Raw genomic sequence first — 18,646 nt, forward strand, 5'->3', positions numbered from 1 at the left:
TTGAGCCACATTTTCCCCCAAATTATTCCCCACTTTGAGCCACATTTCTTGCCATCGAAGATGAACCCGATATTGTAAATTTACGAATCTTCCAAACATTATTGTTCCGTTTTCTGTTTCTAAACGACAAATATTTTAGTATAGGTATCGAAAAAAGTATCATTCAGGTTCTGTTTGAAGATTTTATAAAGAATTGACTGTATTGACAATAAAGTTTATCTTGTCTAATCGAGTATTACAAAAGGCCTTGTTACTTTCAGCAAACTTGCACATTTACAGCCACTGAGCTCGACTGCTACTGACACATATTGGGTTAAGATCTGCAAAACTCACAGTGAGCAACCTAAACTCAGCTGTTTCAAATAGAAGTCACACATCTCTAATCTGGGAGGGATACACTGCCCATAATACCAACACCCTCTGCTCTGCGGCATCACACTTCATCTGCTAATTCCTGATCCTGCTTTACACATTTAGCACAATTTAATTCATAAGTACATGTGGGAAAAGGTGGTAATGGCTTTCACAGCTTTGCAGAGATCACACACATCCTCCGCAGCCCCCTCTGTAACAAGCAATGCATACGGACCAATTAACAGCCTGTCTTTAGCAATTACCCAGCATGCATTACAGCGTCTCACTGTCTTTTATCACTGTCGTAAACTGATTTATCTGTCCCCCGAGGACACATCTGCTTTCCATTGTCACAGTTGCCTCGATTCGTCTGGCTCCCTGTCCACTCGTATATCATCGCGAGGCCTGTGGAGTTCCTTATCTGTAAAAAATAAACCATGACCGAAGTCTGCCACTCGATACGGTGCCAAAAATGTACCAAAACTCACCGGTAAAACTAAGAGAAATACATCTTCTGTGAAATTTGAGATGGATAACAGCCATGACGGGATGATAATTATTTATAGATTTAAGGCTCGGGCTGTGAGGAATCGGGGATTTAAAGCGTGCAGACACGTGGTTTTATGTAAGGGTTTGTAAATCCCCTGATGTCATCTTTCTCTGCGGTGTGTCTGGACACCCTCTGTGATAAACTAAAGCCCTGACCACACACATAACTTGAATTATATCCACTTTTAGTCAATCTTATGTTTTTATACTTTAAGGTCGTATGCATTGTAAGGCCTGGTTCAGTGCAGATCCAGTATTTGGAAAGCACAAATCAACCTGAAGACTTGGCGTGAAATGTTTGAGAACTACTCATGAAAATAAAGAGCTGAACCTTTTTGGTTCTTCATATGGAAAGCGCATATTATATCGCATTATATCATGGTCTGGGTGAATACTCGATTCTGATTGGCTGGAGGGTGTCCGTTAAAAAGTGATGATGTACACCTAGTCCGGAAACAGTTAAATCACGTTCTTTTCACCTTATCCCGGAAGTTTGCGTGGGCGCCGCCATAAATTGTGCCCGCCCCTTTTCTCCGATCAGTTGACATGGGACTGGAGAAGTCCAGATAAAATCAGTTCTACACAAAAACAAAGCCGTGTTGACTTGTTGGTGCAAATGAACATTGGACATTTTACACAAGTCATCAGATTTGAGCGACGAACATTTTCCCTCGTTCTCCGTTTAATTGAACGGGCTTCGCGCTCTACCGAGAGTGCCGAGACAAGGCAAAAAGAGGCAAAAGTGGGCGGGTGTAATAAGGTGAATATCACTCCACTGCAGCTGTTTCCGTACGATAAACAATTGAGCTGGAACTAGCTTCAGGTAAAACTGATTAAAAAGTTAAATAACTCTTGCCTAGGACTTAAAAAAAAAAAAAAGCAAACAGGCCCCAATGAACGGTTTCACTTTGAGGGACCATGGTATAGAGTAAATTACACAGTTACCATGGAGATCCGCCATCTTTGTAGCTGCATACATTTCCATTGACTAACATTTGCAAAAACAGTATAAAAAGTGGAGAAAAAAAGCTGTGGAACAACTCCATTAGCTTATGAGTAAATACATCTGCTGGTAAATACATCTAACTCACTGTGGTGTCCAAGTGTTTTAGTGTGAACAATAACTCCAGTATTTTAACTTTTAAAATCTCCATTAGTTTACAATTGCTGCTAATCCCATAATGCTTAGCGACATGACATCACATTCCCGGACTCTATAAGGGGGAGAATGCACTCCGAGGTGTACAAATAACGCCTCCGCGACGTCCAGTTCAGTGCATTCTCCCTTTCACATATACAGCCTTGCAATTTTCCAAATGTTGTGTAAGATTACCTCTTTTGAATAATTTCTGAACTAAATGATTGTAAATAAATCTTCAGCATCTGCATCGCCAAAACTTAAGTGTCTTAACAATTATCCAGATATTTAAGAAATTGTGAAATGTTTCACCACTGAACTACACCCTGCGCCTCAAACTCTGTCATAGTCACAAAACCTGCCAAATTTAACCACCAACGCCTTCATTTTCTGAAATGAACCACTCCTGTGTCATAATACACCAATCTTGCCTTAAATCAGCGGTTCTCGTCTGGAACATAGGCAAAAATGACAAACATGAAACAATACAGGTAGATGATGTTGAGTGCAAACAACTACAGTTTTGTTTACGCTGGATGTCCATATAATGACAAAAGGAGACACAGAAACAGTATAGGAGCTATGACTGGAAGGGAAGGGTCATGCTCACAGCCAAAAAGGCACTCAGAAACGTACATGTGTCTAACTTTATTAACATCTTCAGTGAGCAGTGACACAAAGACAGGAGTTGTGTGACACAGCCGCTTAAAACTTTCCCACTCGGTCTCGTCCCTGCCCTGCCCTGCACTGCCCTGTCCCGTGAGAGTCTCATAATGCAGACTTCCTCATCATTTTCACAGTGTCCCATCCCACGGTGGACGTTCATTCACCTCAATACCCCCTCCTCGCAATAGAAACATATAGAAAACAATATATTTCTTGTAGTTATTCATCCATAATTCATATATGTTCAAACACGAGACTATACGGTCTTTCTCCATTGTTGTGCACTTGATGTTACCAAGACGACAGGGAGATGCCCCAAAGAAAGCGAAAGTGTTGGGAAGCATTAGGCTGACGGAGTGGAAGTAGGACAAGAGCAGGGGTTGAGGAGCGGTCCGACACTGTCATGCAAATCGCTTTATGAATGGAGCAAACTTAAGGAGCAGATTTATAACAGGCTTGTTGGAAAAAGGACGCGACGAGACACGACTGTGCTTCCTGTTTTGATTGGACGCGAGGACCGAGCACCCAAAGTTGGAGCTTCTCAGAGATCTCATGAAACTGCTTCTGTGAAAGTGATAATGCATTCACGAGGAGATTAGCATGTTAGCATATAGGTTACAACAACGGTTTGCAACTGGCCTAAATGTGTGACCTAATTCAAAGTGGTGTTCGATGTTTGGTGGTTCTCAAAGTTTTTGTTCCTCACTGGGTTAGCTGAATCTTAGCCATGGGCATTGGGGGGTTAGTCCTATTTTAACCCTCCTTTAGCCTTGATTCAGGACAAGTTTTCTGTCATAGGATAGACCAAACTTCACACAGAGTGGCCTTTTTTCCCCCCAAAGGTGTAACTTGGTGTGAAAAGTTTGAGAACAAGTGAACTGATATCTTAATGAACTTTAACCTGCATTCCACATTATTTACCGACACAGCCCTCCCATTACCAAAGTAAACTCAATTGTTTAGCACTTTGTACAGCCTTCACAAACACCATTATGTGCTATATTGAGATGTAAAGGAACAACTGTAAGAATACAATGACCTCTGTTCTGGCTTTGACACGTCTTTCCATTGTCTGTGGCATTTCCCATTGGATTTCTCATTTACAATCCAAAACAAAAAGTGCCCTGTTAAGTGAATGAATGAGAAAAGACCATTTAGTTCAACATAAGTCTTCTGCAAATTCACTTTTCAGTCCTCACTTAAAGCTTTACATTACAGTGTATGGTGGGAATAGGGCTGACTTGTCAACAGGTTTTAGGGGTCCCCAAAGGTTTATTGAGTTCTTAGTGGAAATTTAACCTGAGGGGTCTCTGGTGACTATCCCATTTCCACAAACAATGTGTGAACCGCTGAAGAAACGGAGCATTCAGCTTCATAGACAATGAGTGTTAGTATTGTAAAGGAAAAACTATGTGATTTAGAAAAAAAAGATACTTGGAGAAACAATAGACCATATGGCACAAGAGGACATGTCCGGGCTTGAGGCGAGTGACTTTGCAGAGCTGCTGCTCTCCAGGATTCAACACGGCTAATGTGTGAATGGAAGAATAATGCATTTTTTGGTTATTTTATTGAAAATCATCTATATGTTCAGACTGTTTGTTTCAACCACAACAAATGATTTGCCTAATTTTCTGTCATTGTTCTTTGATTCGAGTTTATCTTTTATTGGATTTGATAGATTTTTTTTTTCATGTTTCCTGACAACACGCTATTTTATTGAGCTTGTGGCAGGAACAAGTCAGGAGTTGAAATTGACCATTATTGGTGTATTGTATGTTGTAGACTGACCCCAGCCACTAATCTCTTGCACAGTACATTCAATGAAGTATTTTGCCCAAAGACACAACAGCAGACAGACCAAGGATTGAACTGCTCCTGGTTTAATGACTGCTGCACCACATGAGCTACAGTCGAGTCGGCCTACATGGCACTTTTCACTTTGACTCATAACATAATTTTATTGACTTTCACTTTCAACATCACTATTGGTTCCTGCCTCTCATTCTCATTCCCCTCGTGCCTCTCATGCCCCTGGTCCTTGGAGAGCACCCTCAAAGGGAAGAAACCAAAGCCGGGTTCAGAGGGACGCCTGGTCCCTGGGCTCCTGGTCCTGGTGCGACCCTTGAGTCCCAGCAGTGATAGTGTGTCCGAACAAACAAATGAGCTCTGCATTCACAAAGCTTATCTAATCACCTCCACATTGCAGGACACCAGACTCTGACACAGGGAATCTTCAGGTGTAGAATCACCGTCAACCTCTTAACCCCCATTAACCAAGCACATTTTCTCCAGTTCGGCTTTACCCAAAGCAAAAACCTTATTGAAGAAAAAATTAGTGACAAAAACGAGACAAAAACGAAATAAGTTACAAGTAAAAGCAACAAAAAAGCGATGAAAAAGAGTAATGAAATGGCACAAAAATGCAAAGTGACAAAAAAGTGTCAAAAAAGTGACAAAAATGCAATAAAAAAGTGACAAAAAGTGACAAAAAAGTGACAAAAAAGTGACAAAAAAGCGACAAAAATGTAATAAAAAAAGCAATAAAAAAGTGACAAAAAAGCGACAAAAAAGCGACAAAAAAGTGACAAAAATGTAATAAAAAAACAATAAAAAAGTGACAAAAAAGCGACAAAAAAGCGACAAAAAAGTGACAAAAAATTAATAAAAAAGGAATAAAAAAAGTGACAATAAGTGACAAAAAAGTGACAAAAATGTAACAATAAAATCCACAAAAATGTGACGACAAAGCAAGGATAAAATCTTAGCTCAGTCTGTGAGGGGCTTAGCTTTCAAATGAGGTGTTACACTGGTCTATCGGCTGTAAGCTCCAGTCCAGAAGCCTCTAGATTTGGGTATTGCCGAACTGGAGAAAATGTCCTGTTTCCCCCCATGATATCGATTGAAGCTGAACATCAAAAACGATTAAAGCACACTATAAGTAATCTTGAAAATTACACACTTCTGGGAGCCGACCCACAAGTTGAGAACCACTACACTTAAAAGCCTCAGAATATTTATTGCTTTGAGATATACAGTATTTCATTGTAATAAAGCTGCTACAAAACAACATTTTGTGTCAGAGTCTCAAGAGACAATAACCTCAGTATACTGTATATAAAGGAGTATTTGTCCAGGGCAGCCGTGTGATGGAAACCTCTGGAGGAATGCTACACAGACTGAAATAAATCTAAACAATATGAGACAGAAACATGTGGCTTTGCGCTAATTCCTTCCACGTTTAGCATTTTCCACAAGTCCAATGTTTAAGAGTATCAGGTTATGGCTCAAACATCTCCCTCCATCTGTCTATGAGCGAAATGACAAACTTGAGAGGTCGCGTCGACTTTGTGCAGACAGTTGTGGGATGCGCTGAGAGAATGTGCAGATGTAACGGGAAAGCACTGTTTACCTGCTGTGCACGCATGGTCGACACAACATAAATAGCTTCCCCTGTAATTTAGCCGTCACACTGGCAGCTATCACGGTCCGACATGTTGATATGATCAGGGGAATCGGTGTGGTGTTTATGGGCGGCTTTGTGGTCGCTTTGGTTTGAGGAAGTGGTCAGAGAAAAGGATATCTCAGTCTCACTGGAATCCACTAACAGGAACACAGACAGAAGATTAAGACCATGTTGCTCCCAACGAAGAGAAATGATCGAGCAGATTGTGCTAGCGTGAAAATTATGAAGAGCCCATAGATGAGCAGTGATGTTTTGAACTTGTTTATGGCTAATAAAATCTCTGTAATTACTGCCATCATGAATGAAAGTGAAACTGCATATAGAGCTCTCCGAAAATCCAGGGAATTACAGAGATTCCCGGATGTAAAGATGAAAACAATCACTATATTGGATAGCGATTTTGCCTGTGAATGACTTTATGATTGATTGATGAGTACGATAACTTTAATAAAGTTCTGAGTAGATCATGCTTGAAAGCTGTTGTGCGATTGGATGTTCCATTTTGTCGGAACCAGAGCTGTCAATCTTACATTGAGTACTGATTACTGATTAGAATCGACATCTAGACAATTTGTGTGGATTATGTTTTAAAGTTTAAAGCAGAACTAAGTAACTCATGCCCCTAGAGGCCATATGCACCACTGCAGGTGTCGTAGCATGTTGCATTTTTTTTACTAATTCATCGTCAGTGAGAGTAAATACTACGCTGACAGAAAAGACAAAGGGGGATATTGTACATCCAATTACACAATGGAAAAAAAAAATGTCTCAAACTTGGCTGTAAATACTGTTTAAGTAGCGCTAGCCCGCAGTTAGCTTTGCCCGTTAGCCTGTTAGCTTCTTCTTCATGATGTCATTAATGTGTATTGGTGCCCCGGATCGGAGCAGGGAAAGCTGCAATTATGGTTTTCTAGCCGAGACACCAGGGGGAGATGAAAGACTCCCAAATTATTAAGGTAAACAAGTTACTTAGTGCTGCTTTAAAGGGACTATAGGGAGTTTAAAAATGTTAAAATTATGTATTTTCCTCCCCCTACATGTTCCAGCCATGTCCTAATGTGTAGAATGAGCTCAGACCTGTTCACCACAACTGCCTCTAAAATCCTGTACGGTCACTCAAAAATGTGTCACTTCGGCCCGAATTGCCGTCATGCACGAGCTTAATATAGAAGGTGCAGTTACACATATGGCCTGAGGTGGCAGTAGTGAGTATAAAATGGCGAACTTGCATCTAGCCCCTTTAACGTAACTGTGCCTGACACATCAGGCTTGAAATTCCATGATTTTTTTTGCTTTAAACTTAAATTAAATTGTTTAATGTTTAATGTCATGGCATGCGTCAGCTGAATCATGCTGTAGCAAAATCTAAAGTCAAAAAAACTAGAAAGAACGTCGTTGAAGAGCTTCTAAAACACAGTCAGCATTGTGTTTAAATTAGATCATAGTTATTTCCCTAAATGCACAAACATAAATGTGTGAAATCGGAAAAAGGTGCTCTTGTTCAAACTTAAGGAATCATTGCTGTTAAACATTAAAACTGATATTACACTTTATAAAACTGATGAGGAAATGACCTGTGGTGTCAGTGAGGTGGGTCTCCAGGCCGCGTACTAACTAAATCTGAACATTTAGTTAGCTGGGTCGTTACTCCAAGTACCTCTTGGCGGTACAAACATTCATCGAGACCAATTAACCAATTCAGTCCTTTTTCTGTTTATATTGGACTTTTGCCTCAATGGGCAGGTTATCATGGTAATCCAATGACATTTCATCACAATCCGACAATTGTTCAGCTTAATAAATCCTTCTCAAGTCCAATGACAACCACCCACAGCCAGCGATCCGCCAGTGTTTTGCCGGAGAGCCCTACAGCGCCAAAAAGTGTCATTATTCCATTTACTGGGCACAAAAAATGAGCAAAACAGATTTGTAAACACTCAACAAACAGGTACTTCATTTTTTATTTGGATATTTCTCTCAAAAACATACAGCCACTCCGATATTGATAGGTTTTAGTCACAGTGACATGGTTATGGACGCCACTTTGACAACATTTAGACATTTGTTTCTATCTTTTCATCACTATGGCCCTAATTTGAGACTCAATGGACAAGCTCCTGCTCTCCATTTCAAATTTGTCATTGAAGTCTTGAATGTGAATCCTGTTGCTATAGCGATTTAAGTAACAGTGGGAACTTTAGTACCGATAACGATATTAGCTTTCAGGCTAGCATTCAAGTTATATAAAGAAAACCTTATTTATTCATTCTTTTGCTTTTTTTTACCAGTTATTTTGTTGATTAAGTTCTGAAAATGTGTCGTCTGATTCCTAAAGCTCGTCTTTCACCGCCTTTTTGTGCCGAAAGCAGGACACAGCCGCAAATAAAGACAAAGTTTTCCAGTCATTGTTTTGGAAAAAGAGTTTCCGTAATGGGACCGATGCCCTGGGACCCGGACAGAGAGAGCTGCTTGGCTGAAAGAGAGTGACGCAGCGGAGAGAGACAGCCCCCTCTGTCTGGTTTCTAACACGGCCTTTAGACACTTTAGAAGGTGAACAAAAGCCTGTGTCAGCAAGAACAAAACGCTGAGCTAACTTATGTCCTGCACGTCCCGGAATCAGATTCAATAAAACACCTGCGCTAAAAAAGGACTTGGATTTTTTTGGATTATAGTAGACTAGAAGCATTAGAGTGTGGTCAAATAGTAAAGTGTTACTAATAGTTGTAGAAAGCAGCAGTTAATTGAGGTCATGTTGCAGTAGAGGTGGTATTGTAAAGATCTCAGTCGCTGTATGTAACAGTTTAAAGGATTTCTGACTGCTGGGTGTAAAGCTGTTCTTCAAAACGGCCGTTACAGACATTTTTTGGCCTGGCACGCTGCTCCGTGGCTCCACCAGCTGCGTGTCGGCCTAGAGCGAACCCATGTCTTTGGTCAACGTCCCAAACAACGGCAGACGGCGCTGAGAGGTCTGAGCCAAAATTTGAATAACAAGTGTCGAGGAATGGCCAACTGTTTAGAGCTCAGGCAAGGTCATCCCGAGGAACAATGGAGGTCTGTTCTGCACAAACACACACTTAAATAGATGTAACCTTGAAAATAAGTGTATTTTAGAAAAAGGTGTGGCTCAGAAACCAAAACCCACATATAGCCTATTGATTCTTCAAATTGCACAGCTGAGCCCAAAGTAAAAAGATTCTACATTTATGGATTTTATAGAAGAACATTTGAGTGAAGAGTGAAAATATATGCATTTTAATGAGCCACTTTTACCCTCTAGTAATGCTAACCACTTACCACCCGCCTTAACCGAGCACATTTTCTCCAGTTTACCCAAATCTAAAAGCGTCTTGAAAAGATTGCCATAATGGTGACAGAAATGAGACAAAAACGAGGATGAAAATGGGACCAAAAAGTACCACGAATGTGATAAAAAAGCAATAAAAATGTGCCCAAAATGTGTGACGGAAACGCAACAAAAAAGCCAAAAAAAGAGGAACAGAAATGAGACAAAAACGAGGGTAAAAATGCATAAAAAGAGCGACAAAAACATGATGAAAAAGTGACAAATGTGACAAGAATGCAACAAAAAAGAGATACATAAGTTATGAAAAAGTGACAAAAAGGGTTTAACCTCTTACCACCTGCCAAAACCAAATGCATTCTCTCCTCTTTGCCATTGTCGTCACTTTTTATTTCCCTTATGTGTTTTTGTCACTTTTTAATGGCACTTTTGTTACATTTTTTGTTATTTTTGATCCATTTGTGTCACATTTTTTGCTGGATTTTGGTCACTTTTTTGCTGGATTTTTGCCTTTTTTGCTGGATTTTTGCCTTTTTTTGCTGGATTTCTGTCATTTTTTTTGCTGGATTTTTGTCACTTTTTTGCTGGATTTTTAAATTTTTACATCCTCATTTTCTTCTCGTTTTTTGTCGCCATTTTGAAGAAGCTTTTAGATTTGGGGAATTTGGAAAACAGGAGAAAACATGTTCAGGTGGGAGTTAAGAGGTTAAAGAGCAAAAGAAATGTGTCAAACATGTGACAGAAATGCCTATTAAAAAAAGCAATGGCAAAAAAAATGACGACAACACGAGGAAAGTGATCCGTTTAGATGAGTTTTGTAGATTTGGGTAAAGCTGAACAGGGGAATGTGCACCTGTGATAAGATCATATTCACTGCTAGACAGAAGTACATGGCCACGCCCCCTGGCTGCGTCACAGGCTTCACGCTGGGTGCGGGGGCGGAGCCACCGTAGGAGCTTATAAATACCTCTGAAGCGCAGTGCGGCTCATTTACTTTTCAGAGACGCGCGTCTGAGGGTCCGTGCGTTTTGTTTTTACTGAATAATTACCCTATGGACTTTTTGGGTGCCGCGGAGGATAGATCTTCAAACATATAGTTTTTTTTGTAGATTTAACCATGTTCAAGAATAACGGGAAAAAGACTGCTATTTCTATTGCGAGCACAGCGTGTCTGTGTCTTCTATTAGTCGTACTTATATTTCAGCAGCACCGCTTTGAATTAACCGAGGGCAACACGCAGACAGACGCGACTGTCGTGAGAAAGCCGGTGGATGATGTCCTGGATAACAAGAAAGGATTTTCCGCGTACATCACTAAACTCTCGCGGGGCAGGAGGGATGTGGAGAAGCCCTCGCGCGCGGCAGACACCCAACGGGACTCTCCAGCTGAGGACATCACCGCGAGTGACATCTTCATCGCAGTGAAGACCACCAAGAAGTTCCACCAGTCCAGACTCAACCTGCTCCTGGAAACGTGGATCTCCAGGAACATGCAACAGGTATGATGACACTTTAAAGTTGGATAACATTTTGCTCCACTTTGATTGGTTTTGAATAATTAAATGGCGGTATAGGCCTATTTAGTGCAGCATTGTCCCCTTTGTCTCTCTCATGACACTAGTTGCCCCCGGAGCCCTGTCACAGATTACACCCCTGCCCCGTCACTTTGTCTTCTCCCTGAGTGATGTCCCTGAGAACCGTGGCCCATTCACTGCCCCCTTGTTCTCTCACTGTCACCCCCTGCTCCTGCGGGTGCCCCATGAAAGCCCGGGGTGCAATTGATGCTTCTTTCCCCCCTTTCCTCGCTCTAACAAAGCATGTTCCTTAAGTTGGAGGGTTCTTTTCCCCTTCTACATAACCCTCCCCATGGGAAACTTGCACGCCATGTCTGGGTCAACTGCGCTATAGCATCCGAAAAAAAGGGGCTTCTTGAGGGGTATAGCCTGCGAGGGGACAAAGGGGCGCATCTATACAGGCATGGAAGTTGCATGCTGGGCGTGAGAACCAAGCTCCTCCAAGGGGATGCACAATGGATGATAAAATGACCCGTCAACTGATCTGGACATGGTTTTCTGGGTTAATTTCTGCCAAACTCGAGATTCACTTAGTAGAGTCGGTGTCAATTACCTGGGCTCCTCATCAACATCTGCTGATACAGGGGGGGGGGGGGGGGAAGAGCTGGCACTAATTGCTTGTAATGATGATAGTGAACTGATAAAGTTAACAGCAGGCGTCACAGGCGGGGCAGCTGGCTGGTAGACAGAGGACACAATGCTTGGAGGGGAGTAGCTGGAGGAAAAGGGTGCCAGGTGGTCAGGGGAGTCAGAACAAAAGAGCAGCTCTAATGCCAACCATATGATCATCCCAGTTCCCACCGCAGGCAGATGCGCACCTCTGATATCCAGGTTAGATTCTCACGCTCAGCTGACGGGACATCTGCCACAAATCAATGCGTATTTTTAGGGGGATTTTCGATATTTTCCCAATTTAATGTTCTTTATATGAGCCAGAAAGTGACATAGCCCACTTGTTCGACGCATTTCCCGACACAATTCAAAACTATGTGCCAGTTTCTGTCCATTCAAGTGTCTTTTACATCATAATGCTGCTTCAGGCTGTCTTAATCTGTTGTATCTCTGCATTTAAATCAGACGCTCATCTCCATTCAGACGCTGTGTGCTGCCCCCCTGCCTAAAACAAAAGCGTGGCCCATCGTCGCCCCGCTCCATGTGAACCCCGATCACTCCTTAGGCTTTGCTTTTTTTTTGGCGCCACGCTTGGTAAAACTGGCACGTACAGTATCTGCTTCCATCAAAGCTTCCCCCCCGAAATTCGCTTTGCTTTAAAGTTCTGACAGCTGGCATCTTCTTTCTCGTGGGTAGCGTGCCCGTGCATTCCTCCGTCTCAAGAGCACGGCAATTATCCAGGCGCTTTCCAACAATGGGTCGCTTTTTTTTGTGTTGAAAAAACACTGGCGGCTGTGGCGGGACTGATTAGGAAAGGCTTCATAGTGGAAATAAACTTTACAACTATTTGCTTTAAAGTTTTCGTATTGTTTGTAGCCCGAGTGGTGACTAAGGTGTAGCACAAAGCATAATAGGAAGCAGCCAGGGTGGAGGTGGGTTCAAGCGGGTGCCTTTCCTTCCTATAGGAGTGGAGACAGCCAGTCAGGCACCGTGTCCAGCTTAGACTAGGGCCCTGCCAAAACTTCCCTAAGTCCCGCAGCCATAATACACCCCACTTTCCTTATCAGCTCTGCACACACTTATTCTCAAAGTGCAAAGTCTAGATAAGACACACAAAAAAAGGTCACTCTTTCTCTCGCTTTAACCCCAGCAGCTGTATGCAAATGAGGGCAAACATATTGGGCTGCAGGCTCTACCCCAGCATGAAAATTCAGTGCATTGTTTTCTATTGAAGAGAGGCCCAGAGAGAGGTGGGAGAGCTGGCCGGGAGGGATGGAAGGGGGGGGGGGGTCAGCGAAGGGAGAGGGAGGGGGTGAGTGAGTGAGTGAGTGAGTGACCACACACTGCTCCTGATTTACTAATAAGCACCAAAGATCCCCCGCCGCTCGTCCCGCCACCGCGGCATCTCCACACACGGGCAGCTGCTCGGTGATTATCCTGCATATTCAACAGGCTTAAGGCAAACACTGCTCGCCTTGGACCCCAAACCACCGGCGCTCTCTCCCCCGAATAAAGGAGGGATTGGGAACACCTAATCTCCACAAGGATATAAAACAAAATCAGCTAAAGTGGTCTCATATATCTAAGGAGAACTGGCACAAGCTGTGGAACGTCTACGAAATAAGCCTGTCCACATGACTACTTTGTAAAAACTTGGATACTTTTATGACTACAACTTACTTTGATTGAATGGATGAAAATGCAACAAAAGAGCGGCCCGAAAAGTGACGAAAATGCAACAAGAAAGCGACAAAGGAGGGACAGAAAAAGTGACGTAAAAGTGACAAAAATATGACGAAAAAACAGTAAAAAAGCCACAATTTAGCCATAGAAAAGTGACAAAAAAGCAACAAGATTGGGACAGAAAAGTGATGAAGAAGAATACACAAAAAAATGTGCTTGAAAAATGTTTCCAAAAAGTGACAGCGCGAGGAAAAAGATCAATTTAGATCATTTTTTTCAGGTCTTAGCTTTCAGATGAGGCCTTCTACTGCTCTATAGGCTGTAACCTTTTAGATTTTTGGTAAAGCTGAACTGGAAAAAACACATTTGGTCAAGGCTTAAGAGGTTAAGGAATTAGCTCAACAAATCTGCCTGCTCGTGTGATGTATATTGACTTGTATTGATAATATTTGAATGCAGACAAAGCCCCACAGCTGCCATGTGTATATTGGCAAAGGACAGGTTGTGGTTCAAACGAATAAAGAAGAAAACACTGTATGCACCTCAAATTCAATAGCTTACAGCATGTTTGGAAACTTGTCTGAATGACGACCAGCCGAAGCACAATGGGTGAAATATGTTGCCTTTTCGGATCACTGGCTGCAGTTGTAAAATTAACAAAGCGCCTCTTTTGTCACTTGGGGTCCGGGCCGCACGGGCTGAGCATGTGGAGACACGTGGCTGTGACGGGTAGCGTGATGCTGGGCAGGTGGCGCTTTTTCTTTTTTTTTTTCTTACCTGAGGTGGAGAGTAAACACTGGCGGTTGCAAAGCCAAAGCACCGTTCACCTCTTTGCACCTGTCCATTGTGAGCTGCGATGTGTAATCTCACCTATTTTATGGCTTTGTAGAAAGAAGAAGCCTTTATGACTAACTGCTACATTTAACAAGTGCCTTCCTGCAGTTTCATTGTTGGCTTTTTAGCGAGACAGGAAAGATAATGAGGCTGCTTTATCGTAAAACAGCTGTCTGCAGGGGCGTCAGATGTTTTTGAACTTCTTCTAATTACTTCTTATTATGCAGCAATCTGATAAGAAAAAATCACGCACATTTCTTTAGTCTTGCTACACTGCTAAGCCAATAATGCATGAAATGGATATACAGGCCTTATTCAACAACTGCAGAACACATTCCGCTACTTCACTACATTGATAGAGGTTTAGGTCTCTACAAAGTGTGATCCTTTGCCTTTGATACTGAAAGGTTCGACCTCTACATGCGCTTATATAAAAGTATAGATAAAATGTTCAATATCAGACTTTTAACAGAATTGACACACAAATAAATAAAACCCATTGGAAACGCTTAGCCTCGGAAGCGCTTGGGGGAATCACTTGTAACATGATGAATGGGGGATGTTTTGGAGAGAGGCAGGGGGTGGATAGGACAGTCTGCCTCCTGCTTTGTCCCGTGTCTGGGATGCTTCGGGGCGGCTGTGTAGTTGCCATGGCGAGTGAAACGCGGCGGGACAAAAGGGGCTTTTATTAGCGCGTGGGTCTGGTTAACTCGGTGACACAGTAGTCGTGATGATTGACGCCGTAATCGCACCAGGCGGAATATGACGGAGCGGCGGGCCCCGGGGGCACATGGATAAGTCCATGGGACGTCCTGTTATCGGACTCTTCACATGATCTGGTCAAGTGATGCGGTTAACGATCGCGCCCACTTATCTGATCTCTGATTTGCTTCTTTGCAGACGTACATCTTCACCGACGGCGAAGATGAGGAGCTGAAGAAAAAAATTGGTAAGTTTTACTTTGGGAGTTTCTTGCCTCAAACAGAGCTGCATTTTGTGTAAGAGGAAGCCATAAAAACGTGGCTTTGAGGGGCAGCACTTGTGTAATGTGAGGCTGTATTATTAGGCATATAAAAGCTCCATTCATGGTGCAATCGATTAATAATCTCTTTCTTAATGTCACAGGGAGCCATGCGGTCAACACCAACTGCTCTAACGCTCACAGCCGACAAGCCCTCTCCTGCAAAATGGCCGTGGAGTATGACAAATTCATAGAGTCCAATAAAAAGTGAGTATAAGATTTGTTGTTCACACGGGGTCAAAGTATTCGGTTTCTAACAGCGCTCTCTTCCTTGTATCTCAGGTGGTTCTGCCATGTGGATGACGACAACTACGTGAATGTGAGGACTCTGGTCAAACACCTGTCCCAGTACACCCACACTCAGGACATGTACATCGGCAAACCCAGCCTGGACCGGCCCATCGAGGCCACAGAGAGACTGGGCGACAACAAAATGGTGCGCTGTGATTTCGGTCAAATGTATTAAGCATGTAGGGAGGCAGATTGAAAGTAAACGGTGTGATAAAATATTGTTTTTTTTTTTCCAACATTACAGAAACCAGTGAACTTCTGGTTCGCCACCGGAGGAGCAGGCTTCTGTGTGAGCCGCGGGCTGGCGCTGAAGATGAGCCCATGGGCGAGGTAAGTCACACGGTTGTCCCACTAAAACAATATCAGATTTATCAATGAGCTCACAGCATCTCTTTATTTTCTTCCAGTGGAGGCCATTTTATCAACACGGCCGAGAAAATCCGTCTGCCCGATGACTGCACCATCGGTTACATCATCGAGTCGGTGCTGGGCGTCCCTCTGACCCGCAGCAACCTGTTCCACTCGCACCTGGAGAACCTGCAACAAGTGTCCCGCCCAGACATCCACAAACAGGTACCTAAAAGCATAACTCAAATGCCCTAAAGTATTTTTTTCTCTATGGAGGCTGACTTATGTGTTTTCTAATGCTTTTGTTTCCAGATCACTCTCAGTTATGGGATGTTTGAGAATAAGAGCAACATCATTAATTTGAAAGGGGTTTTCACAGTGGAGGACGACCCATCGAGGTAAGCGTCTATGATTCAAAGTTATAACCCAGTCATAGTTTCACTTCATTCAAATTCGTAATGTAACACTTCTCTTCTCGCCGTCTTCCAGGTTCAAGTCGGTGCACTGTCTGCTGCACCCGGACACCCCGTGGTGCCCTCCTCTGGTTGCCTTTTAGGGCGACTGCTCCTTTCTTATCCTCGTCCCCGTCCTGCCTCGGTATCTGAAAGGCTCGTGGGGACCAGTGTTTCGTGTTAGACCGTGAAGCTGCTGTATTTTTCTTACAGTGGTGGTCGGTCTTTGTTTTTACTGGGCTGCTGTGCGGCCCGCTTCGGGACTTTATCTTCCTGTGTGACACCAGGACCTCGCCCCATATCGTTTGGGACGAGGAACACGGCGTTCGACAGGAAGCAGCTTTCATTGTTAAGCTTTGCAGGCAATCAGTTGAGCTTTGTAAATGTTGCTTGTAAATGTATCTGCAATTCTCATAGAATGTATTCTCACATATTCAAGCTTTTGCCAGCTTTACACTAGCGTTTTGTTTTTGTTTTAACAGTCTGTACAGGCCCTCGTTGGCTTTTGCATAACTAGCTGACTCCGGAAAGGCTTCAGTGTATGAAGTTTTTGTTTTAAGTTACAGTGTTATTTCTCCATGAACTGAGCTGGCTATTGGCAAATCTCTAAATGCTACTTTATTGACCAAATCTGAGGTATGTCAAGACAAAGCACTTTGAAGATTAAGTGACAGGCCTCAGATAAATGTCTGACTACAATAACCCCTCAAAATCTCTAAGTTATCTGTTAAATATATAATGTATAATTGCATAATTTAAAAAGTCCTTGCATTGTTACAATCAGGGAAAATACTATGGCAAAAGAGATTTTGAATTGGGGTTACAATCAGCTTTTGACCTGCTTCGAAAAGTTTTATTTGAAAGTTGCACAGCTGAATTTAAATGACGTTTGCTCCTGGCCAGGCTCTCATCGAGGCAGAGAAGTGACTAAAATAGCAGACCAAACCCGTTTGGTTTGTAAAGGGGTAAGCAGATCTGCAGTAATAGTTTGCACATAAAGATTAATGTTTGCAGTTGGTGAGAGCCTGTCAGGAGCAACATTTCGCGTTCACATGGAGGAGTGTCCTCCGTGTCTCTCTCACCCATATTGGGTTACTGTAAATCTGGATTACAGTATTGTGTACTGTGCTTTTGTTTCAATGCGTAGTGACTGTGTAGAATGTGCCCTTCCTGCCTTTGTCATGTTTACATTTCCTTTAATGATGTTGTACTGCTTTGAACTAAATGATGCGTCTATTCTCCAGTATCTGGAGGCTTCAAACAGTTCATCACAATACGGCCTCTCAGGGACAAGACCTGGTTCTAATGTTGGCTACTAAGGTCCCACGCTGGGACCTAACTGTCAATAAAAAGGCATAACCACTGACACAGTGCACTTTGGTCATGTTTTATTTTCAGTTTTCATTGGCTACTCGTTAAACACAGTTTATACAGTCAGATGTTTCTGTACTTAAAGGCCCTATATCTGTTTTTTTTTTTTTATTGCAAACAATGAAAGGGGAAGCCACTAAATTAAAATGTTAGATATGTTCCAAACTCATTCATAACATTCCTAATATATTTGTAGCATACGCATTATTTACAGGGACACATTTATACACACATTACACAACTTGCAGGGTCACTTTTTAGGGTCATTTTCACAAAAATACTGGAAAAATAGCCTGAAAGTTCATAAAATGTATTGAAATATTTTATAATTTGATGCAAGCTGTTTTCCCCACAAGTGTTTGAGTTTACAATAGAGTAAAGGAGGACAAAATAAATTTCATTCCATTTGTAGAAGTAAAATCAGGTAAAAAAAAAAAAAAAATCAGCTCCTTTAAGGTTGAAAAGGCAAAACAAAAGAAAAACGTTTTTGGTTTACCCCAAAAATACTGCATTAGAAATATATTGCCCACAATAGAAGCTTTTATAATTCAACATTTATTTCACTCATAATAGATCAAAGTCCTTCTTCATGACGACTGGATCTCATGATCTGCTTTTGAACAGTATCACAGTAGATCCATTATACATAAAACATTTATTCCAGCTAATTAAATTTCAATTGGGCTTCAAAACAAAAGCACTTTCAACCAAAAACACCAATCAAAATTTAGCTGATGTCAAAAAACAAAAATCGATTAGTTTCAGCATTTTCAGTTTACGCCACTTTAATGGCAGAAATACAAATATCAAAAGGGGGAAAAGTGCATTCTTTTGAAGTTCGACCTAGAGATGAACAGTTGTTGGGAAAGGAAACCACAAAAAGATACACTTGAACCTGCCCTGCTAATGCAAAGGCCTTACACTAGCATCTGTCTGTGTTTACAACAGAGCAGCTTGAAGTATGGGAACACACATAATGGCACAACA

The 18,646-nt window shown here is 42.2% G+C and overlaps 2 protein-coding genes across 2 annotated transcripts in view; one reads left to right on the forward strand and one right to left on the reverse strand.

The window, feature by feature from the left end:
- The window catches only part of ttyh3a (tweety family member 3a), a 268,746-nt gene that overhangs the window by 203,065 nt on the left and 47,035 nt on the right, over positions 1 to 18,646 (reverse strand). The gene's annotated exons all lie outside the window — the stretch shown is intronic.
- lfng (LFNG O-fucosylpeptide 3-beta-N-acetylglucosaminyltransferase) lies at positions 10,479 to 17,656 on the forward strand. Its single transcript, XM_079564310.1, has 8 exons — positions 10,479 to 10,972; positions 15,077 to 15,125; positions 15,302 to 15,404; positions 15,480 to 15,633; positions 15,733 to 15,818; positions 15,896 to 16,061; positions 16,149 to 16,234; positions 16,326 to 17,656. The coding sequence occupies exons 1-8, from the start codon at positions 10,592 to 10,594 to the stop codon at positions 16,390 to 16,392; spliced, it is 1,092 nt and encodes a 363-aa protein (XP_079420436.1). The 5' UTR covers positions 10,479 to 10,591; the 3' UTR covers positions 16,393 to 17,656.

This window comes from Gobius niger (assembly GCF_951799975.1).
Source record: "Gobius niger genome assembly, chromosome: 10".
Taxonomy (NCBI): Eukaryota; Metazoa; Chordata; class Actinopteri; order Gobiiformes; family Gobiidae; genus Gobius; species Gobius niger.